This window comes from Choristoneura fumiferana, chromosome 10, assembly GCF_025370935.1.
Source record: "Choristoneura fumiferana chromosome 10, NRCan_CFum_1, whole genome shotgun sequence".
NCBI classification, from domain to species: domain Eukaryota; kingdom Metazoa; phylum Arthropoda; class Insecta; order Lepidoptera; family Tortricidae; genus Choristoneura; species Choristoneura fumiferana.
The window spans coordinates 9,491,577-9,517,215 of record NC_133481.1 but is presented as its reverse complement, the minus strand read 5'-3'; the positions used below and the strand labels follow the sequence as shown (position 1 = coordinate 9,517,215).

Below are 25,639 nucleotides of genomic sequence, written 5' to 3'. Positions count from 1 at the left end.
CCGGTTCAAGCTGATGAGAGTCCAAAGGGCGGTCGAGGAGCTTGTCGCCGAAGATGTCTCGGCAGTAGTTTGCTATCTTGGCTTGTTGGCGTGGGTTGCAATGATTCTCGAAGCTGAGTACGACGGGGTAGTCGGAAGTCTTGAAGGCGCTCTCTGCGATGGCCTCCAGCACTTCCTTGGCGCTTATTTCGGGCACGAACGTGTACCCGTGCACTATGACGGGCTCCTCCGTGCGCCCATTCCAAAAGTCCAGTTCTACGCATCTATTAAACGAAAAACATTGCTATCTCTCGAAATAAAAGACATCTTATTTCGACTTCCACTGCGAAAATATAATTTTTCTTTTTACTCGTTAATTTATTCGTCCCATGACCCGACTCTAATCAAATATTAACACGGGACTATTGTCTTAAAATTTTAATTCGTTTCTTCTGTAATATCTTTTCGAGACGTTGACTGTCTAATTTAGTTTCTTCTAAAAAATATGTACTTAATAAATATTTACTGCTCTTAGTTCACCTGGGCTATTAAGGCCGATGAACGGCGACAGTCGATGGATGATACCGTGCCTACATTGCTTACGTTATTAAATATGAATTAAGTAATTTGGAGAATTTTCAATTACAAAATATTTTTGATAAGGAAATCATTAGCGCGACTGTATATCAATGTCTGAGACGTGCTTATTGACACATGTTAATGTTTCAGCACTAAAAGTGCCATCTGGCCTAATTCTTTTAATTATTTTGTTGATTGACACGTACAGTTAAGTATAATGAACACTTAGGGCATTTAACTAGTTACGTTTAATAGCAAACTAGATTTACTCATGATATAGTCAGTACCTAAGCAGACTTTTATCTCAAATATTTTATCAGTTACCTACACAAACATTACCAAACAGACTGGAAATTAAGAGTATTCGCTGAAGCTTCGTTAGAATAACAAGCTCATCGGTAGATTTTGTCTACCAGTTTTGTTTTTTTTTGTTTTTGTTTTGTTTGTGTAAAGCCGTGGTGGCTAGTGGGTCGACCTATGAGTATTTCTCAAAAAGATGTCCCGTCATGAAATTGACAAGAAATCAGTTTTGTCAAGAAATTATTAACCCTCAGGACGAGATCATAAAACGTCCAAAATTTCTTGACGCCAGGAAAACGTCACGAAATCTTGTGAGGAAAAAATCGTAATTTTGAAACTACATCAAAACTTACTATTGTATCCAACAACAAAGATTATCTGACTTTTTATCACTTTTACCTCAAGGTTTTGCATATATTTAAAGACAATATTACTTATTTTTTGTGGTGAAATAGAGTCAGGATTTTTTTTTTATTGATGGGCAACTGAAAAATTGAAAAATGGTCAACTTTTTGAGAAATAGTCCTATCGCCTCTCAAGCAGAGGTTCGTGGGTTCAAACCCTAGTGAGTCTGAGTTTTTCTAAATTCATGTGCGAAATTACATTTGAAATTTACCACGAGCATTACGGTGAATGAAAACACACCTGTGAAGTAATTCAATGGTATGCGTGGGAACTACGGACCAAGCCCTCTTATTCTGAGAGAAGGCCTGTGCCTAGCAGTGGGACGTAAATAGGCTGGGATGGTGGCGGTGGTGGTGGTGGTGGTGGTGGTGGTTGTTTGTAGTTTAGTGCACCTACCTGCAGCCAGCGAGCAAACTCTGTCGGTATATCTCGACACTGGACTTGCCAGTGATCTGATGCCCCGTAAGATACGTATTGTGCGAGCTGTTGATAAAATAATGCGCCAAGGGCTGTTCCATGTCGTCGCTTAAGTCCAGCTTATTGGGCGCCACTATGGGATTGTCTTCTGACATTAGGAACCTGAAATGTGGTATACATTACATACCGCAATACAACCACAGGATGCGTATAAAGTTTTACGTTTCTCCCATATTTTCGATAAATTATTTATCAGTGAAAAGATGTATCAAATCAAACAAACAAATCTCACTTTCTCACTTATATTATAAATGCGAAAGTTTGTAAGTCTGTTCGTTTGTTACTTCATCACGTCTATACCGCTGAACCGATTAAGATGAAATTCGGTAGGTATACAGATAGTTTGGGTCTTGGGGAAGAAAATAGGATATTTTTTACCCCGGAAAGTTGCATAGTTCCCGCGGGTTAGCGATAATCTAATTGTACGCGGACGTAGTCGCGGGTAACGGCTAGTAGATCATATTTGCAATTATATCATGGGATCCATCTCGGCGGATAATAAAAAAAAACGCAAATGTAAGCATAACACGAAGTGACCTAAAGACTAAAGCAACTATTATTTTAATTAATGGGCGACTGAAACGGTCCTACCAATTAGGCCGGCGAAAAGTCACGATGCCTTACAAAGATATCAAAGGTTTAACCAAATGTACTTACTCCAAAATTCCAATTATTCACCGCTACAAGTAACCAGCGATTTCTTCGACTGCCTTTAAAATCAGACTTTATTTCCAAGGTTTAAGGTTACCTTTGAACTGGTTGGTCAATTTGGTTATGTTATTCGTACAACGGCTCAGTGCGATAGCCCGCGGTGGCAGGAGCGAACCCTTTGAAACTCAATATTTCGCTACATTCAAACGAGTCCCGATGTTTGTAAAACGAGCGTCAAAGCGTACTTTTAATTCAGAACGGACGGCGTAGGGTAAAAAAGTATTTATTTAAATCGTAACTAAACCTAAATTTATTTTATTTGCATTAAATCATTTTCATGTATCAGTTTCTTAATTTATACTTAGAACGCTTTGAATACTTTCACGTAACTTATTTTTTTTAAGCATCAATTTTAATGAAGCATTTCTGTATATGCTCATTCCAGTCTAGACGTGAAACATGAACTTACATATATATTATATATGAAATCAATTAGCCGTTGCCTGTTCTGTTGTATATGTATAGTAGTTGTATAGTGAAATTATCCTTTGGACTACCAAAACTGCCATTGACGAGGATTTATGTACTACTTTTTGTTGCAGCTATTCCAAAACCGACAATTGGTTCGCCAATAAGTGCGAGCAAAGTAATCTTTTCTAAAAGAGAGACTTTCGAAGAGGGCAGAAACGAAATTTCAATTCGGAATATGAATTATTGGTATTGTACCTCAAAAATCCATCGAAAGTGAGCTGTGACCGCTGCTGATGGTACTTGTTATGCTCATACGCCTTAATCAGATCCTTGGCACGTTGGATATCGGCATACGGATGAAGGATCTCGTTCAGTCGAGGGTCCCTTTGGACTTCGTTCAGGAAATCCACTAGCTGTGTTGCCGACAAGTGCGGCTTGCCGTCGGTACTGTGGAAATTATAACCGTTACATAACCGTAAAACAACCAACTGGTTTTGACTTTAATAAGTTATCCAAAACAAAATTAACAAAGATTAGATTAGGTACCACGTCTCGTTTTATTTTAATTAATTTAATAAATACAATGACTCTTTATAGAACACACAATAAGCGATACAGAAAACACAAAAAAATAATTACCGAAATAAGTTTTTTTTAACAAAAGACTAAAAGATCCCTCTTTTAGTGTTTTGTTAAAGTAATATTTATTAATTAAATTGAAAAAGTAAGGTAAAAATAAGGTGTGGTAAAAGGATAAAGGTGACAGTCGATAAACGAAAGTCAGCTCTTCCGCACTGGCTCGAGTTAAAATTACAAAGCAAATTTTTGATAAAAAAAAAAAAAAATTATAATATTATACAGGGCAATACTGGCGATGTGATCAAGATCTACCCTAACTAGTCCATAAACTCGTGAGCAAATATTTGATCAAAAGTATCTAAACACGACTCTATTGTTAACGGCGTAGAAGCGTGTTCTGATATTTTTGATCAAATTTTTGCTCACAACTTTATGAACTCGACTGTCCAGTCATACAGTGAGATTAATTTCTTTTGTTTTTAGTTAATCGTTATGTGATTCGTGGGGTAGTAACACTACAGTAATCGAAATCAAAAAAATGTCACATTCATATTTTTGTTCAGTAAATACTGAGTTTTGTAGGTTTGTCAATCCCCATTACGCTGTATCTGAATTCAACGGCCATCGCGGCAGCAAGTCTTAAAGAAATGGTTGCATTTTTTTTTATATGATAGGGGTCAAACTAGCAGGCGGGTCACCTGACGGAAAGCAATCACCGCCGCCCATGGACACCCATAACTTAAGCTGAGTCACAGATGCGTTACCGGCTCTTTGAGAAATGAGTAATATGAATATTTGAGATCTTCGCTGCATCGTTAATATTTGTCTTTAACTGCACCTTCGTAAACTTGTTCCATCTTCTAGGCTCCATTGGTAGAATAGCCGCCATTAGATCCAGCAATGGATCAATGAATACTAAACAAATCGCTCATCGAACAGAACATCGACACAATTGCTTTGTGACGATTACAAAAGTGATTTAAAGATATCAAACCGTAAATTTAAAATCTAAAACTAGTTTTCTTGTAAACATGTCATTATTCTACTGGATGAGCGAATGTGAACAGAAACCGAAAATTTAGCTATTTGTTTACTCACAGGCTGTTAAAAATCTTCTGCGCGTCGGTTCTTTGTGTGAGGCTTTTGTAGAACGCGAAGAAGTCTTCAAACTGAAACTTGGACAAGCTGATGGTATCGGTCTTGCCTGTCGGCAGCCCTGACTCGCTGAGGGCCTTTTCTACGCGTTTTTTATCCTCCTTGTTGAGGGCGAATATGCGGACGATACTGGTGGAAAGAACAACAAAATAATTCATAAGTAAATGCTGCTCTAAGGCACCTATTTATTTTTATACTAGCTACGATTATTCGTAATTTACGTCTCTAAGAGCAGTAATAAGAAAATTATAAAAACTTGAAGTTACCCGCAGCTTCGCATATGTAAAACAATTACATTTAGCAGTTGAATTCTAATATATATGTTAGTTTAGCGTTAAGCTAAAACGTTGTAATATTTGGGAATTTCCACGGGAATTTCGCAAATGAGAGCAGATCAGAGAGCATGCGAAGCTGCGGGTAAAGGCTAAATATTGAGAAGAAAAACTTAATTTTGTCGATGTAATTCCTTTTTCCGAATACTTTATATTTTTTTCTCTAGTTTACGGATAAGGCGGATCAGACATTCATTTTGGCTTCTCGTTGCCTTATAGGTTGAAAGTTATGGGATTTAATATATATAACCATGTTATTATGTTCAATAAAAATCTTTAAATCTTTAAATATGTAGTTGGTTGTACCACGAATATTTATCTTTTAAATCAATTCCTCCACAATGTTTGTACACTCGGCGACCATGTCATAGTTATGTTTGGCGATGTTACACAGTGGAATTGTTTGTTTGTTTGCATTACCCAATCATCGATTATGTAGATATGACATAATCTGTTCCTTTTGCAAAAAAAAAACATTTTATGGCGTTTTGCTACTAAAAAAAAACCTCGATTTAGTGTTAAGTTCGGTTTAGTAGTGTCATAATAATACATATATAATATGAAGCTTAAATCTGGCCTGTATTATCTACAGCGGTAAAGTGTCCAGCCAAGTTTAAGCTAACAGAACTGGCGAGCAGCACCGTGTGTAATTTTACCCGAACCCTTTGGAGCCACTTTTGATTCCTTCATAACTCAAAAACTATTTTACATAAACGTGTCAAATTTGGCTCATTTATTTCGACTTGTGAGATACATATGCTCTAAATTTTCGTAAACATACCTCTAACGGTTATTTAGATATTAACATCCAAAAATCGTCATTTTTAGGGTTCCGTACCTCAAAAGGAAAAAACGGAACCCTCATAGGATCACTTTGTGTCCGTCTGTCTGTCTGTCAATACCCTTTTTCTCAGGAACCCGTGGAGGTATCAAGCTGAAATTCATATCAAATACTCAGGTCTACTGTCCCTTGGATCTATAAAAACATCAAACTTCTAAGCCAACGCAATCAAAAGATACAGCCGTTTATGCTGCAAATTTTCGACACTCGCAAGGGCATCAAAACCTACAGGGTACTTCCCGCGAACTCAGAATCTTGAAATTTGGTACGAAGCAACGTCTTATAGCACAGATAAAGGAAAACTTGCGAAAAGCGTAAATTTTTAGTTTTATCATATAATAAAAATATTTTTAATAATTTGTACGGAACCCTCGGTGCGCGAGTCCGACTCGCACTTGGCCGGTTTTTTTATCACTGACTCACCTATAGATCAAAATTCTAACCCACGTTCCAGATGACCTAGAAAGTTCAAATTTGGCATCCAGATAGTAGTCGGGTGAATACAAAGAAATAAATCAGAAACTAGTACATTTTTATAATTTTATTATAATTTTTAAATTAAATTATTTCTGTGAGAAAAGTAATGATATCCATCAAAACATAAATTTGAAATGAGAGCCAAGTTCAATATTACGTTATATGCCTTGATTGTTGACTTTAACGACAAAAGAAGCGAGATCTAAATGGGTACCAAGTGCCAAGGTGCCAAGTTCAATGGTTAGTCCTGAAATTTATTAATAACAATATGAAATATTTTATAACAACTTAAAATATATTTTTTTCTTATAATTTAGGATAATATATTGAAGCTTATGGTCGGACTTGGCTACTTTTCATATACCTGCGAAGTATATTATAGCCTTCGCAAGTTTTAAAGCTGTAAGTTCTTTTTTTATTCTTCCGAAAATTTGGCTTGGTGGTAGAAACTAGCCATCAAACATAGGGCTCTTCCATGACTGTTTTAGTAGGTACTTACTTAATAAATTCGTATATGAGAACTAGCCAAATAAGACCTTAGGCTTCAAGATATTATCCTAAGTTATAAGAAAAAATTATATTTTAAGTTGTTATAAAATATTTTATAATGTTATATATAAATACATTTCAGGACTAACCATTGAACTTGGCACCTTGGCACTTGTCACCCATATAGATCTCATTTCTTTTGTCGTTAAAGTCAACAATCAAGGTATACTAACATACAAGCTAACCTACTATAATATTGAACATTTATGTTTTGATGGGATTTGTTTTTGAAAATATGTTCGAAATTACCGAGATAAAACAACATATCAATTTATATCACGTCAAATAAAACGACCATTTCCACACAAAGTCGGTTTAAGGTGCATAAAAATGATTACCTGCCTACATTGACTTCGAAAAGACGTTAAACGTTTTAGTTTTACGCTACGCTGATCTCCAATGTCGGGACGGCCCGCAAAGAATCTAGTAATGCGATTTGTTCGACCTGCATTTGCCAAAAGCAATCACTTGTTGCCCTGCAGCCTTACCGAAAGGCTTGTTCTTAAAAGTATTTGGGCAAAATGAAAAAGATGGGTAAGAGTAAGATGGAAACGAAAAAAATTAATATAAATAATATTCTTAGGTAATATAATATAACCAATGGCATGGAAACTATGCCAGAACAGAACAGTTTTTCTCAGTGTGCGAAGTGCGGATTGTGAACATCACACACTTTTAAGTGCGGGAGAGTGGTTGACATTAAATTTAATTATCAAGCAACAATTTTCATCAAGGAATCTCTCGTAATGAACTAATGAATGATGAAAGTAAATACGTCTATATAAACAGAGATACATGTTAATTGAAAGTATATGTTTTCAAAAACAAATAAATTAAAGAAACCAGCGAAGTGTGAGTCGACCTCACACGCTAAGGAATCCAAACTTAACCCATAATCAAAAATGTGGCCATAGATAACCTAAATCCAGTACACAATGGCTCGCAAACACGACAACAATGTAGCAACGTTACGGTAACAGGTCGTCTCTATAAATAGACTTATCTTATTCTATTTCAGATATATATTTATTATATTTCAGAATCATTTTCTTGGCCTGCTGAAACGACAATTGGACCCATCAAAAGTATTCGTCTGCTGCATGTAAAATTAAATTAACATATGAGAATGTGCCACAATTCTGACTTTTATGAGCTTTTTTTTTCTTAATCGCATAATATGCACAAACGCTTTAATAATTGTTTTATGTATGGGAAATGCAGCATTAACTTGATAAGCCTGCCGGGCACTGCACTACACTGCCACGCGTATGCAAGGGATTGGCCTGATTTTGCGCTGAACCGGAAGGTGTGGAGATCAAGAGGAGAGGCCTTTGCCCAGCAGTGGGACACTATTGTAGGCTAGTACAAAAAATGGTTTTTATAGTGGCTATAGTAAAGTAAACGTCACCGTAAAAAATGAAGTGCAACTATCTATTACGATTCAAACGATGCTGCCCTGTGACAGACGGCTGGACTGATAGCGGAGGCTAATGAGAGGATCCTGTTAGCACTTTTTGGTACGGAACACTACAAACGACAACAATGCACAGTTCAAACTTCAAGCTCTTGACAAATTCCGTCTGCATACGGTCAGGGTCGAAAAATTGGGTTATGGCCGAACTTATCTGGCCATCTAGCGATCCTAACACTTATACCACGCGCAGGCATCAAAACTTTCATAAAGCTTATATCGTGATCAATCAAACGAGGAAAACCTTATCGCTGTTGTCATGGCTTCAGATTATTTGCTGACGAGCAAAATTAAATCAATTAAAATTAATTAATCACAGCGGCAGCGAGCGAACCGATTGCAATTTGTTTCAACATGATTTTTAATAAAATTACTCTTATCTTCAAAACATTAAAACAACTGGATAAAGCATGCACAACTTTTACGTGTTTTCAGATAGATTTGTTACCTCTTTGTTTTGCTTTTAAGGACAATGTGTATAAACTAAAATTATACTTTTGCTGAGGTTATTCATTTTTTTTTTTTATTCTACTGGATGGCAAACGAGCAAGTGGGTCTCCTGGTGGTAAGAGATCACCACCGCCCATAAACATCTGCAACACCAGGGGTATTGCAGATGCGTTGCCAACCTAGAGGCCTAAGATGGGATACCTCAAGTGCCAGTAATCTCACCGGCTGTCTTACTCTCCACGCCGAAACACAACAGTGCAAGCACTGCTGCTTCACGGCAGGATTAACGAGCAAGATGGTGGTAGCAATCCGGGCGGACCTTGGACAAGGTCCTTCCACCTGCAAATTCATAACAATGCACTCCTCGTTTCTTTGGGCATTCGTGAAAAAAGTCGCCAACCTCTTTTACTTGTTGTGTTACCAGCCATTACTCGCGACTCCGTCCGCGCAGAATTCAGTTACCGCTATGCCGCGGGAACTATGCCATTTTCCGGGACAAAACCTATCCTATGTCCTTTCCCGGGACTCATACTATCTGTTTACCGAATTTCATCTAAATCGGTTCAGCGGTTTAGACGTGATGAAGTAACAAACAAACATACTTAGAAACTTTCGCATTTATAATATTAGTGGGATTTCTCACATCGTGAAGCCAAATGCCACAAAGATAGGTAAAAACAATAATAATGTTACTTTAACAACAAACAATGCAGTTAAACTTGATAAGGAAGAAAAGTTCTGATGAAATCAGGTCATCGATTAATTGTTCGCTACAAAAGTGTTATACCTACATAACTTACCTACGAAATCACGGCTACGAATAAATCATTTAAAGCATTTAGCATCAAAAAAGTCAGAAATAAATTGTCCATACAAATTGTAGACGCAATATTTAATATTTTACGGGATAATGTTGCCAATTCGTTTAAATATTGTTTGAAGAAAATACTCACTCAGTTATGGATGCAAAAACTAATAAACGGGTTTATTTGCGCGTGCAATGGAATTTTTGGCTCATGTGGAGACTAACATTAAACGCTCAACACACTGGTCTCAAATTGGAGTCGCGAACCGCTCATCACTCTCAACAGTGCCTATATATCGTTACAAATAAGTTGTCTCATGAAACTCATCAAAATTGATGGCAAACACGGTTATCGCTCAAAATTAACGTAGTAACATAAAATCCTGCAGTTTCAGGATAAATATTTATGATTTCTTTTAAATTAAATTCCTCCAGAATTTACGTACCCGCCTACCTATTAATTCAGATTCGCGTTGGTTCAACACCTACGACACCAGACAATGTGGTCAGTGATTTCATTGTTTGAAAAACTAACCATTGAATAAAAAACTCATTGAATTATAGCCAGCTAACAAAACAAATATTGTAGCACTGTTTCATTGAATACGATGAAGGAACTAAGGTCGGAGTATAAAGCAGATCAGATCAGGCTATAGAAGATCCCTCGAAATCGTATACGGCAAACAATCCAGCACCGATTGCAGGTCTTACTTGCACAGTTTTATTCGAATTCCATCAAAACTTTTCACATTTGTTGCCAGATAATATGGCGGCGAAGCTTTCGATAGAGCTCTATCAAAACGCATGGCGCAGCGAGAGTCCGATATATGGTATAGCTATAAAATCCGGCTTAAGGTTTTTTATTTGCATCTCCAGCTCCACTTCAACATTTCAATAAAGGTATGAAAATCACAACTAAACCTGCATGGTAAATCTTCTGTCGGCTGTTTATACACATTTAATATGATGTTTTGGGGACGTATCTTAACATCGAAAATTAATATATCTAATGTTAATGTTATTTATAATTGAATGATTGGTTTGTAAGCTATGTGTAAAATAAACAGTATTTCTTTTAAAAAGTCGACGATCAAAATATCGAAAGTAGGTTAGGTAAGGTTCGATATTTTGACCGTCGATATTTTAACCATCAATATTTCAATTTTCGATATTCAGATACGTGCCCTATGTTTTTCTTTTGCATTTCTTTGTATCAATTAATAAGATAAATGACACTATAAAAGAATAATTCGAAGACTCTATTAAAAAAAGCCAGTTATTTATATTAACCCTAAAAAAACAGATTAATTTTCAATAAAGTACACAATTAAGTTTTTTTTTTAGTTTCTCGTGTAAAAATTCCTACTTACATGACGACAGGTACTTACTTTTTAACAAATATTTTTCCAGATTTATCCGCTTTAAGAGTCAGCTTGGTATGCAGCTTTTCTAAAAACATAATGGTGGGGTTGTTGAGCTGGTTCAAGTTGTATGCCAATGCGAAAAGCTCCTCCGTCCACATCTGGGAACAAAACATCCATTTGAAGAACACTTATAAAACAAAAGAATTCATTTTACCACAAACGCACTCGTCCATATCTGCGAGTAGTAATGTTCATGACATGACATATAAGTGCATGCATGACTAAATGCAGCTGGCGCGAAACATAGCGCCTACCGCCACTCAGCAATTATGGAAAAGAAAGATAGAGCGAAACATTTATGAAGAAAGTAGAGCTTCACAGATTTATAAAACAGTGCTATTTCGATCTTTCGCGGTACCATAGTAAAAGAGAACAAAGTAGGTTCACTATGAACAAAAGCACATCGCGCGGCTTAAATGTGTGCGCGCCGGTTGGCGCCGGCCGGTACGCACGCACCCGTCGGCCCCGGCGCACGCACACACTGATAATTTTAAGGAAGATTAAGTTTTCTTTAGTCAAGGCTGCCCTGCCGTCGGCGCCGTACGTTTCGATTTTAGGTCGCTCGTCTTGCGCTCGCTTCGCGATGATCACCTTTTACGTTCGCGTCCTCGTAATTACGTATTTTTTTAGTATTAGGTATAGTTGTAAATTAGTAGTATATAAGTGTAGTGTGATAGTTTCGTGCAAGGACACAATAAATAATAAATAGTATTATGTGTAAGAAACATGAGTAGTATGTACACAGTCGCCATACTGTGTACACACACAGTCGACATCACCACTTCGGCAAATTTATAAGTAATATTTTTAAATTTAGTATAAGTAAAAATAATAATAGAGCGGCAAAGAATCTTGTTTCTCCAAACACAAATATTAATATATTAGACAATTTTAAGTTAACATTCATACTGAAATTATTTGCCGGTAGGTAATTAATTAATCTAAAATAGAAATCGACAACCCTAAGCGTCCGCGCCGGAGTAGGCAGTTAAGTCTCCTAGAGGGTCGGAGTGTGCATACTTGTTCTCTTTTACTATGGCGGTACCATTCACCAAAATACAAACTAATTTAGGCCGTCTTGTAGAAAAAAATAAAACTAGATTTAGTTTCTAAAACTGATTTAAATTCTACAGTTCCATATCTTTTAATACTAAATCGAAGTATTTTCCCACAAGTCGCCAATAAAGAATTGAGCGTCTGTTCTAGTCTACTAAAATTATATTTATTGCGTTTCAGCATTAAAAAGCTTGTTTAATAACTAGCTTAGTCAACTGCAAAATATGCGTGTTCATGCAGTTCCTCCACCTCCACACTGTAAGAACACACACAAACAAAAGCTCATCTTCAGAGCAACACAACCGTACACCATGCTACCAGATGTTAGACTAACATAACACAGATAACAGTGTAGTGTGGTGATGTTAGACTAACATCTGGTAGCATGGTGTACGGTTGTGTTGCTCTGAAGATGAGCTCTGGTTGAGTTAGAACGCGTCAGTATAATGTGGTGGTGGTGATAGATGGGTTTGTGGGATTTGTGTGTGTTCTTATAGTGTGGAGGTGGAGGAACTGCATGAACACGCATATTTTGCATAAACTTAACTATCATAAGGTCGCGGGTGAGCAAAGAAATTATTTTTTCACGACATTGCTCGAAAATGTGGCCATAGATGATAACCTAAATCCAGTACCCAAAACTGCCTATATATGTACATTTAACAGCTGACTCATTTATGGCTCGCAAAACACGACAACAATATAACACAATACGAAAACAAGTCCTATCAATATATATAGTTCATAATACGATACAACTTTTTAAAATATTATATCTGAATTTAATTCCTGGCATTCTGAAACGACAATTGGTCCAAACAAATTTAAAGTTAACGTCTGCTGCATGTGAAATTAAATTGATCAATGAGGGAGAATGTATCATTCATGACTTTTATGAGGTGTTTTTTTTTCATAAACGCATAATATGTAGAAAATGCTTTAATTTTTTTAAGTATGAAAAAACGCCACAGCAACGCAGCAGGTCGGACACTCAGATCGGACATGACGAGGATGACATTTTGATTTTTTAAATATGTGGTTGCGTACTGGCCACTAATCATTTACTCTACAACAATGTATTATAGCTCATTACGTTGTTTTTTCTCCAAAATTCCAATGATGCATTTTCACAGTGTTGATAATAAAGTTTAGTTTCAATCTTAGGTATCCATCAGCAACATAACGTATCGTCGTATATCAAAATCGGCCTCACACCTGATCTCATGCCAAGAATAATATTTGTGACACGAAGAACGAATAAAAGGAAAACGGAAGGCAGGTGATTCTGAATATACACACACGGTCTGAAGCTGTGCGCATTATTAGTCAGCGCAGCCCGTGTAACACTAGATTTACAACACGCGTGCTGAAATGGTGAAGGGATATTATTAGTATAATAATGTGTATCAAAAACATTCAATCTAATATGGTAACAAATAATAACGTAAAATATGTGGGTATCTTAAATCTCTTTAAATGCTACTGCATGAAGTTGAGTGAAGTTAGTTTATTAAGATTTTTATACATGATAAACCAGTTTTTAAATTATTCCACCACCTAAATATGTTTAAGTGGTATAATATTAGTAATATGAACATTCAGTTCAATTACCATTTTAACCAAATGCATAATTTTATGTAGCAATAAAAATATTAAAACAAAAGTTTTAACCGACTTCATAAAACTATGAAAAGCCGGACCTAGAGTCGTCGTATCACTTCTGCTGGCTCGTGCTAAGGCAACGACTTCAAAGTTAGAAAATTATTTTCATGATTTTTAAGTCGATTATTTTTTGTTTTAATTTTTCTTTCTCCTAAGTTACAGTAACCTATTTAATGTCAACTTCTCGTCATCTTTTAAAAAATATTACTTTTTCCAAAACAGAGACGTTAATTATTGAGGAGTCCTCCCTGGTGTGTCACCATCCGTTCCACTTTGGTGAACTACACTATGCATTGCGACGAGCTTAAATTGCTTAGCAAATGTGTTACATAATCGAATCTCAAACCGTGAAATACTTGTTATTGAGTAGCTTCGGTGGCCAACTGTGGTCTTCCTCCTCAGTTCCACTACACCAGATTATGATTTCCAAGAGCAAATGCACAAGTTATTACTAAATGTCCCTAAATGCCTACAATATGTAAAGAGTTCCCATTATTTCCTTAGGATCCATTAATCAGATCCTGATTTGGTGATTATGGGACCCAATTGGAGGTAAGTATTCCTACACCAACGAAAAAAAAATCGGTTCATAAATGACGGAGTTATGAAGTAACAAACGTAACAAAAAAAGATCGAAGTGATAATCTCCTCCTTTTTTGTTTGAAGTCGGTTAAAAAGTAATATTCCTAATTATATTCGCGCACTGCAGCTGTCAGCGACAACTGCCTGTGACACAAGCCCTAGTGAATAAATATTTTCCTTGGAGAATTCAAAATAGTTATTTGAAGACAGAAAAGGAACACTGGTGCCTGGAGGCGAGAAAACGGGGCCAGAGGCAACGTTTACTTTGTAGACTTTTATCCTGCCACCTCTACGTTTGTTTTCGCTCGCCCGTGATAACCGGTGAAGTTTGCTTTCAGCGAGAGCGCACCGTAACCTTAAAGGCTTACAGCGTTCTAAAGAGAATTTGTTCTCAAAATATTGGATAAATCATAAGGAATTATTGATTTTATAAGACTTTCAGTACAAGTAGCACGAATGTCGAGAAATTGATAGAGATTGATGACATTGAACGGAAAACAAACAATGAATTAAGTTAAAATCGTTGAGGTTTAATATAAAACACGGCGGCGTCATTGGTAGTATCGGCCGCGAAGTAAGTACTTAAGCCTTGGCGTGACATATCGATTAAACGTCCAACACTCGCATGCTAAGAATGATGGAGCGATAGAAAAGTTATTCAATCTCAAACTGTGACGAAGAACAAACTGAGGTGATAAAATGTCCATCAGCGCCCAGCTTATATTTGACGTGCCATCATCCTTAACGCACCGCGTAATAAATATGCTACGTAAATTATTCCAACGGGGCGTAGGTAGACTTATGATTACTAAAACGATACGTTTATTGCGTTAAGTAGACTAAAATAGGTAGCTCCGTTCGCATCCATGTCTTCCGGTAATTTATATTTGCTAAGCTTACTTTGGGACTAGGTCAATTGGTGTGAATTGTCCCGTGATATTTATTTAGTTATTAAAAAAAAGAGATATTATCTGTACATTTCTCTGATAGGAGCAAGCGAAGTCTTGTCGTCACCGATGGGTGAAATAGTTGGTTGTTATCTAGCGAGATGTCGATACGCGCGGTCGGTTCAAAGACTTGTTTCGTTGCCAGAACAGATAATCAAGCAATTTGTTCGGTGTCTCCAACAGGTAAAACATTTTATTGTCAGCTGTTTAAAATCTCTCTGTAAACTGTAATTTAATGAAATTACCGGGTGAAAGGAAAAAGAACACGAAAACCCTTGGCACTCTGTTTGTTTATTTAAAATCTCCGTGACAGTAACTATTTAATCGCTTAATTAGATTGCAATAACTCAAATACTCGACAGTAAAATAAATATGTTTTATCTTTATGACATTTTTCGTGCGTGACGCCCTGAACCCACTAAAATCCGAAGCGGTAAGCCGATGTGAGAGTTCTCTCGGTAATAATAGAACACCAGGACAATGCTCTTCGCATAACGATGTGCTTGACATGCTGATCCTTACATATGCAGATGACGGTACGTATTCATTCAATCTCGCCTGAATCGTTTTTTTAAAGGTATTTAATATTTTAGTTATTATAGATACGAAATAAAAACAATAATTGAAATAAGATTGGTTCTAAACTCAGAGAAGTCATACAACCGTATCGTATACGTCATTACAAAATCATAGTAAAATTAAGTTTAAGTGAAAAATAATAAAATGAAGTGTACCTGCCGTACCAGAGGCGTGACTACATTTTGAGTCAAAAATTCAGATGAAAAACCTTTATGGGGGCATTCAGTCAAACTAAACTAATAACCTTCTGAAATATTTCGCAAGAAGATCCTGTATAATATAATATCTATATTGATAATTAATTATTCAATTTTCACCATCAACAAAGTCCAAGACATCTAAAGAAACCTTCGAGTTCTGCTAAATCTTAAATAACAACCCTTTGTTTGCTTTTCAAGCTTTATCATTTAAATATTTTATATAGCTCCAGGCGTCTGTTCGCGCGATGGAAACCTGTTGCATCTAATATTCAATCTGAAGGGCCGACTAATAGCCTCAAAGAAAAACGATGAAAATATGCAGCCGCCGTTAAATAAGAGAGAAGCCGCACTGACTTTAGAATAGCACAAAAAAAGAAATGACCTCATACGATAAGATAATTTACGCCAACAACTATGAATGACACAGTAACGTGAAAATGTGTCATTCATTTTTTTCGGACATCGTTGATGGGATTTATAAATTTAAGAGTAAGCAATAAATGATCTGGACACATATATTCGAACATCATTCTTCTTTCACAAAAACATGGACGTGATGTACTGTTAAACATGAAACTTTGATAAGCTGTGCATTGCTGCCTAGATATTCTCATATATTTAAGCAAACATACAAAACATTATGAGTGGGTGTGCGATACTCGGACACTCGATATAAATTACGCTGAAGTGGTAATCAATTCACACACTCAATATCACAATATAATTCTTTGAACTTCAGATATGAAACTAATTATAAATATACTGCAGCAGCAGCAAAGGAAATGTTAATTGAAAAAAAAAACACAATAGAAATTCGTTGTGTTTTTGTTAATCATGATATATTTTTAGGAGAACTGTTAAATTGAGGCGGCGGTGTAAAAATATAATCTCTGCAAAATAGTATACGGACAGGTCATTTTTTTGTTTTCGTATTGACCAATGTTCACGTAGAATAAAGAAATACCCACACATTTTGTATGGATGGCGCGCGTTACGTATTAAGGAAAAATGCGAAGTCTCCGTCACAGTATTGTGTCATGTCAGTGATAAATTGCACACGGCCATGTCTTTAGTGAGATGTGACAGACATAAAAAGGCAAATCCGATGCGTTACGATATGCCCAGCCAAGGTTTGGTCATTAGACCAGAGTACACGCACGAAGGATTTATTGGCGAAGTTCTTGTCGCATGAGAAATGTTTCTAGAATCATCATCATCCTAGCCTATATACGTCCCACTAGTGGGCACAGGCCTCTTCTAAGATTAAGAGAGCTTGGGCCGTGGTTCCCACGCGAGAAGTAATAAAAAATAAGTTTTAAGTTTCTACACTATGTCGAAAATTAGTCGTAGCCATATGTGTAGGAACTACAGATCATAAACTACAATGTAATATCTACCCTACATAGGTATAGTGCTATCAAAGATTATTATTTGCTAAATACAAAAATATTGAAGTCATCGCAGAAACTTTCCTTCTATTAATTAGGAATGCTTATGATTATAAAACTCAAGTAAACTTGATTCGCAACGCATTCATTTACGATAAGAGCTAAATAAGAAGTATAAAATGAACTTTTGATACGGAATAACTACAATTATAGCATTTATAACTGTTCTTAAGCAACTACTATTCACATTATCTGCATCTAGAGGTAGGAATAGACCGATATTTGTTAATCTCATCAGTGCATAAATGTTGAATTGAAAAGCATAATCTAAAAATAGGTTAGGTTAGTTTTGTATCAAGACGCAAAGCACCTCAACCACGAGGAATAGGAGCTCCGAGAAGCGGAGCTCCGTCGACTTTGTCTCACTCGTTTACTTTAAGCTATGTGAAATGTACATCATGTCTTTTAAATATTATTCAATATCCACCTGGATCCTCATCAAAAAAATTATATGCTGCCATAAAAGCTGAATGTACTTTATAAAGAATTTAATCTAGAATTATGAATCTTCTTTAGTTTGTGATGTGGCAACCAGTAGGATATGACTGGACTATTACACTATTCGTTTATTATGCAATTACCGATTATGTCAAACGTTGATTATGTTCTCAGAATTTATGCCGTTTTTTGTTATGCATTTCGTTCATATATAAGTACAATGTTTACGCATCTTCACTAGATATCATAACATGAACGCTTTTAGTACCTACCGGGTACGTAGAACACAGGCCATTCATTTCGCAGCACGAGTGCAAAGTAATTATTGAAAGTACTGGGTGGGGAGCCAGTACTTTCAATAATTACTTCAACTGAAGCGGCAACAAGACACCTTTACGAATCAACATATTCACGAACATGCATAGTGATTTCCTCACAAATAATTGATGAATAAAAGTGTTCTAAAAAGAATTTAATTATTCAATCTTCGACAACCAGACATGCTACTATTCGTTTTTTATGCAAGTTACAAAGTTACTTGTTATGGTATATAGAACAATGTTTACGCATCTTCACTGTTAAACTACCTTACTTCATTTCGTGTGCAAAGTAATTCACTAACTAGAATTATGAAGCGGCAACACCATACGTTTTTCTACACACCCTTACAGAAAGCCACTCGCGTTTGTGGTAGGTACGTAATGACCCAAATGACAACACAATCCTATGCATAAGAATGTAGAACGCGTGCTGCATAGTCGCGCGTGTTAGACACAGGGGACCTTCATGCAGAAAAATAGGGCTGCGATCAATGCACGAGAACAACTAATGCATTTTAATATCTGTGCACGTTTCCCAGTGCATTCCCATTGCGTCCGTTTGTCTATTACATTTCTGCATCGATATTCGCTGTGAAATGTGTCACGCGCAGTAGCTACGTTCTGTCGGCCTGCCAGACGGCCAGGAAGCATCGGGTTATCATTACGAAGAGTAGACGCTTCCCGAAATACCGTGGAAGAAAGTAACGCATTAAAATATGCACCAATGAATATTGGGATTATTCGCGGTAGTTCCTTTGGCTGTTCCTTCGAAGGAACTTTTGCGTTTTTCTTTCGCACTGGTTCCTTCACCAGAGATGAAGGAAGAACTGCGTTTATTTTTTCGGTTTTGTTCCTTTGCAAGAACTGAAAGTGCTACTGAGAAAGGAAAAAAAGCGAAAGAATAAACGCAGTTCTTCCTTCATCTCTTATGAAGGAACTAGTGCGAAATAACTCAATAGTTCCTTTGAAGGAACCGCCAAAAGAAACTACCGCGAATAATCCGAACATTGGTGGTTACGCAAAAGAAATTAAATATTTGTAAGATGTCCGTCCGCCCAACGCCGTTTGGTATTTCAATCGCATACCAATTTATGATTACTGTGCAAGTGTATTAATAACAGCCATCGTATTGAAGAAGTATGTAAGGGAAAACTATTAAATATAACGAAAACCACCGAGTGAGCAACTGTTTCGTAAAAAAAGTGGAGATAATAATCTTTACCCGCACAGTATTTTTAGAATGGGATACTTTTTTTTCCCCATTGAAAAAAAGTGTTGGAAAATTGTTACCCCGCATGAAAGGTAGCCTTACCTATTGTTTAAAAAACCGTTGTAAAGCTTCTGACCTACTTAAAAAATAATGTAGTGTACTTTTAACCACTTCTAAACTGTTAAATTCTATGTTTCTATGTATATTTTCGTCGTCGTTTATGAAATTTGTTTTGAAAGCGTTCGTGTTGTTAAGCACTAGACTCTAGTCTAGTGCTCTACCTCTAGTGACTAGTGGAAGAATCATCATCACCTCGGCCTTTATATATCCCGCTGCAGAGCACAGGCCGCCTCTTGGAATGAGAGGACTTGGGCCGTAGTTGCCACTCGGGCCCAGTTCAGATTGGGATCTTCACACACACCACACACGATTGCATTTCTTCGCATGTGCGTGTACAGGTTTCCTAGCAACGTTTACCTTTCACCGTTAAGTACCTATAGGTAGAGTCATTCACGATGACGCGTGTCGTGATTCTTATTACAATGTCATTAAAGTATAATTTTGACAAAATCACGCGTCTTCGTGGATGGCACTAGGTATAGATAGTATTGTACATATATTTCAAATATAACTTCGTAGAACTCAAGAGATGCGAACCCGAGCTCGAACCCACGACCCTCTGCTTGAGAGGCCATAGGTCAAACCATTATGCTATCGGGACTTTTTGAGATAATTACAGCTACTTTACGAGTTTTTTTAACCCCCGACGCAAAAAGAGGGGTGGGGTGGGGGGAGGTGTGCGTGCGTGCGTGCGTCAAAATCGGTTCAGCCGTTTTTCAGATATTGAACTTTGAAGTGACAAAGTCGGGAGTTTTCCAACTTTTTGTTGGTTAGGTTATAGAGAATTATCACAAAAAAATACGAAATCCATATGCATACTTACATCATAAATCTGTCTGTCTGTCTGTTACGCTTTCACGCCTAAACCGCTGAACCGATTTTGATGAAATTTGGTACAGAGATAGACTAGACCTTGGGAAAGAACATAGGCTAAGTACCTTTTATTGCGAAGATTTACGCGTGCGAAGCCACGGGTAAACACTTGTTATTATATTAAACATGAAAGTACTGACCTGAGCGATCTCTTTCCTGGTGCAGCAAAAGTTGATGAATGTGACGTTGACGAAGTCGGCGCCATAGCAGACAGTGACCGTCTTTTCCTCCAGCGACCCCTGGGAGCCGAACAGCACCACGTTGCGGATCTTCTGGTCCTGCGGCAACAGAAAGACCTTAGAATTTTTAAATTCAGTATAAGGGTGAAGCCAGACGAGAGTAATTTTTAGGGTTCCGTAGCCAAATGGCAAAAAACGGAAGCCTTATGGATTCGTCATGTCTGTCTGTCCGTATGTCACAGCCACTTTTTTCCGAAACTATAAGAACTATACTGTTGAAACTTGGTAAGTAGATGTATTATTTGAACCACATTAAGATTTTCACACAAAAAAGGAAAAAAAAAACAACAAATTTTGAGGGTTCCCCATATCTAGAACTGAAACGCATTTTTTTTTTATTTTCATCAAACCCACACGTGGTAGGTACATCTATGAATAGGTCTTCAAAAATGATATTGAGGTTTCTAATAAAAAAAAATCTAAACTGAATAGTTTGCGCGAGAGACACTTCCAAAGTGGTAAAATGTGTCTTCCCCCCCCCCCCTCCTGTAACTACTAAAATAAGATAATGATAAAACTAAAAAAAATATATGATGTACATTACCATGCAAACTTCCACCGAAAATTGTTTTGAACGAGATCTAGTAAGTAGTTTTTTTTTAATAAGTCATAAATCGTAAAGTAAAGAAAAAAAATATATTATGTTACTTGCTGCTACGGAACTCTTCATGGGCGAGTCCGACTCGCACTTGGCCGATTTTTTTAAAAGTTATGAGTCGCGTATTTTTGGTCCCGAAATTCCTGCTGATAAAACCGAATTATACAAAAGTCCAGCTTGTGACACACACCGCGACTCAAAATGAGTTGTACACAACACAAGGTATGAAACCAAAATTTCGCTCGTCTGGCTTCACCCTAAATGCTATCTAGATTTTGTCTATCAACAGTTAAATAATATATCTTTCTCAAACATCCAAGGAAATGTCGTCCTTATCTTCGTGATCATAGAACGCCAAATACGTCATTGAAGATTCTTTCTCATTTCAAATTAGAGGAGAGTAATGGAATTTCATACAACATTGCCGGCCAAGGCCAGGAGGGAGATTGTCTTTTGTTTCAGTGGGTTTTATTTCTTTTATTGACTATCTATATATGGCATACTGCCAATTTAAAAAAACGTACCTAGTTCGTGAATGTGTGTTTACTTTTTAATCTCTTATTTGACTAGATTATTTAATTAGAATAAATCAGGTATTCAATAATAAACAAGGATTGACATTTATTGTTAATAATTTGGGCGTGTCCGACACGCTCTTGGCCGGTTTTATATAAATAAAATCATCACAAGACTTGGTGGCAAAAACATTAACCCGAATAGCTTACAAAAAAATAGCTGTATTTTGGCGGGAATAGAAAAAAAACAATTACTTTTACGGTTTATACCTAAAACGAGTGGTAGTTTTTTATTCAAATAAGTGTTATTGTTTTCGATATGAGTTCATCATCAAGTGACATGGTATTATTTCCTTGGATTTATTTGAGAAAAGCACTATACAAGCCTCGTTCGCGATCAGAGATTGTCGGCCTCGTATCTCTAGATGGCCATCTATGGGTAAGTAATAGGAGATATAAGAGTTTATTACATAATATTCATAAAGATATACGCTCACTTTATATAAACTTGTTTAGTATAACGTCCACTGGATATAATGAACGAAATGTATAATTTTAAAATATCTAATTTTGTAAGGTCAATTGATATAACGATCAAAGCGTATAATGTGCCAACCATTCATTTTTTCTGCTCTGTTACACTAAAAAAACCTTATATCGAGGGCTGGCCGGAGTTACGCTACGCTTCGCTCCTAGCCTTAGCCTTCTGAACCTAACGTATCCTATCCAGTCGCTTCTGCCCAGTTTCGTCATGCTCGCTCGCTTCGCTCGCTCGCCGCCACATAATTTAATATTTACATATATATATTCTTATATATCATGATCAAGAGTGATATACCTAATGTTTGTTATGTTAGAAGAAATTAGTCCATATAAATCTTATACAAATTGAAGTTATATAAAATTAACGTTATACAATTTAAGCGTTATACGTTAAAAAATTATACTTTTTGTTGTTATAGCTAATGTTCATTATATCTTGTGAACGTTATTAATATGAAGTTAGATATTTTGTAGTTATATCTCGTGGGACGCACCCGCCATCTATAACTATTCGGCCGGCAATCCCCTATTTCGCGGACTTTGCAGTAATGTACAACGCTTGCTTCTACCGATATTTCAGCCGGTAAGTTTCGAGCACGGGTATTTTTATGCCACTTTAATGAAGACGACGATGTAATTTTTGGAAATTTCCACTGGAATTTCAAAGAATTCTAACTTGCATTTTTCAAAATCCCGGAATTCAAATACAAATGCCAGACACTTTCCCGCTTTAACAAGCGTGTAAGTTTGGAAGGTTGTAAGACCTGCAAATCGGGGCGTGTTCATTCACTTTCTGTTTTACTTCTCTTTTTTTGGCGTGACAAAAATACGAAATGTAGAATAAACAGTATATACGAGTATATCACTCTAGGTCCTGATTACTAAACTAGTGTGGTTTATGGCCTGACGCGAAGCATTAATTAATTAGTAACATGTTAGTAATCTGTGCCTTACTCCCCTCGGTGAATAAACTACTATTTGTACTTGATAACCTACATACTACGAACAAATGATATAATATAAAAACAATAGGTACAAGCAGTCTTTATTTTTCTGACAGTTAAACTCAAAAAAACCACCATTATTGAAAGTTTTTCGTTAGATTTTTAGTGTGAATAATGTAAGATACAATAGTTTAATGTCAACTGCTCATCACCTTTTACGAAAGATTTATTTTTCCGATGCAGAGACGTTCATTATTTTAGAGTCCTGGTGCTTCACCACCCGTTCCATTTCACCATATGCATTACGAGGAGCATAAATTGCTTAGCAACTGAGTTAAAAAAATTGCAATTAAACCCGTGAAATACTTGTTATTGAGTAGTACAGTCACCAGCACCAATATCTGACACAACAAGCGTGCAAAAATATCTGATACGACTCTATTTCTACGGCCGGAAGGACGTGTCAGATATTTTTGCACGCTCCGCTGTGGCAGATATTAATGCTGGTGACTGTACCTAACTCCGGTGGTCAACTGTGGTCTTCACTTGACTTTATCATTAGTTCCACTTCACCAAATGATGATGTTCAAGAGCAAATGCACGAGTTACTACTAAATATATCGAAAATACCATAGGTGCCCCTACAATATTTGAAGAGTTCCCTCGATTTCCTTAGGATCCAATCATCCGATCCTGATTTCATGCCTATGGGAACTAATTGGAGTATTTCTATACGAACGTTTTTTTTTCCAAATCTATTCATAAGTAAGTGACGGAGTTCTGAGGTAACAACCAAAAAAATACAACCGAATTGATAACCTCCTTTTCCTTTAAATCGCTTAAAAAAACAAGTGTCATTATCGATATATGACACGTAATTGAAACGTTAGATGTAAGAAGTGATCCGTTTGAACGTCAGGTTGTCATTGCATCACTCGAGCCAACCAATCCCTTCATTCTTTCTGAATTTTAACCAATCAACAAGCACGTCTATTTTCAACCTCGAAATTGATTCGTATTTGAATCATAAGTCGTTTTCGTTTTAGGTATGGCCACTTTTTGCGTGGAATTTGTTCTGAGTTACGCTTCCTGATATTATTTGTTTGTAGTTTGTAGCCTACAAAGCAGAGTGCAGGGTACAACTGCGTCAAAATAAAAATACGAGCATACTCGTACTAACTATAATATACGTAGCCCATACATATGTTTTAAGTATACAACATTTTTTACAAGCGACTCAAAACAGAGTCCCATTAAAGAAATATATTACACCGGCGGTTCCGGTCAGATTGGTTTTTCTATTACCGTGATACGCTATTTTTATAGCTACAGCACAAAGCGGTTTCGATTATTCTGTGAAAATAAATGAAAACACAAGTTCAAAGAATACGTACAACGCTAAGGCATAACGTTCTAAACATATTCGAGGTACAACTCATAAATTAGACTCTTAATTGTTTATTTTCATTTGTGGATCAACAATCGTAATACGAATGTATTCGTGTTCTAACTAGATTACTGCCAGAAGAGCATGTTTGATGCAATGATAGCAATGTGGTTAGTGGCAAATTGGTTCGTTTAGGCATCGGCTCTGGAACTGAATACTAAAGCCACTCATACAGAGCCGTCGCCCCAGGCAGCCTGGCTTTGACAGCCGCCGCTGTTTCGACTTTACTTTAATTGTTTTACCCTAAACTGAGTCCTTCGCGCTTATCCGATTAGAAAGAGCATCAAGGGAGAATCTAATTAATACACACAAACGCTAGGTCCAAATTTCTTTGACATTACGTAAGCAGGTTTGCGTTGTAACTAGCTGTCAAGCAGATAAACGGCCTCCGCAACCGATTGTTAACCATTTGGCTCTACAATACGGTTGTAAATATTAGTATTGAGGTCGGTTATACCGAATTCTGACGACGCGTCTGAGAGCGGATCAGCTTGGGATCAGCGTATACATCCCCTAATGTTTACGAGTGGGTTGCACGTACTCCGCGGTGTCGCAGTAGGTATGTGAAATTGCGGAGGGGTGACTGCGGCCTCCGCTTGCCGCGCCGTGCCGGCACGCCGCCGGGACCGCGGCCCGAGCCGCGTGGGAACGGCGGAAACATATAATCAAGTTGTAAAACAACCCGGTTTACAATCCTACCTGTTTATGTCTATTAAAATCGTATCTCATGTTGACACGATTTATCTTGCTAACGCTACTAACATTTTTATCCATTTAGAGACGACTACTTAAACGCTTTTACAACTTGAGCGGTCCATTACGCGAACGCCGCTTGAACATGGATTCATTAACTAATGGCGGTCTCGCTACAGTTATTTAATATTTGAGCAAGCTAATTTTGCATTGAATTGCGCTGTTACTTAATCAAAAGCTCAAGTTAACGAAACCATGTTTATAGCGGGCATTATTTTAC

General features: G+C 36.9%; 1 protein-coding gene across 2 annotated transcripts in view; it reads right to left on the bottom strand.

Moving 5' to 3' along the window:
• The window catches only part of Plc21C (Phospholipase C at 21C), a 53,410-nt gene that overhangs the window by 18,951 nt on the left and 8,820 nt on the right, over positions 1 to 25,639 (bottom strand). For both annotated transcript variants that reach the window (XR_012451784.1, XM_074093401.1), the window contains exons 3-8: positions 20,521 to 20,658; positions 10,910 to 11,043; positions 4,540 to 4,725; positions 3,118 to 3,309; positions 1,660 to 1,842; positions 1 to 263 (exon numbers count right to left, since the gene is read on the bottom strand). Coding sequence is in view for 1 of the 2 variants with exons in the window: in XM_074093401.1 (XP_073949502.1) it covers positions 1 to 263; positions 1,660 to 1,842; positions 3,118 to 3,309; positions 4,540 to 4,725; positions 10,910 to 11,043; positions 20,521 to 20,658 (1,096 nt within the window). In the remaining variant the exon portion in view is untranslated. The remainder of the gene's footprint in view (positions 264 to 1,659; positions 1,843 to 3,117; positions 3,310 to 4,539; positions 4,726 to 10,909; positions 11,044 to 20,520; positions 20,659 to 25,639) is intronic.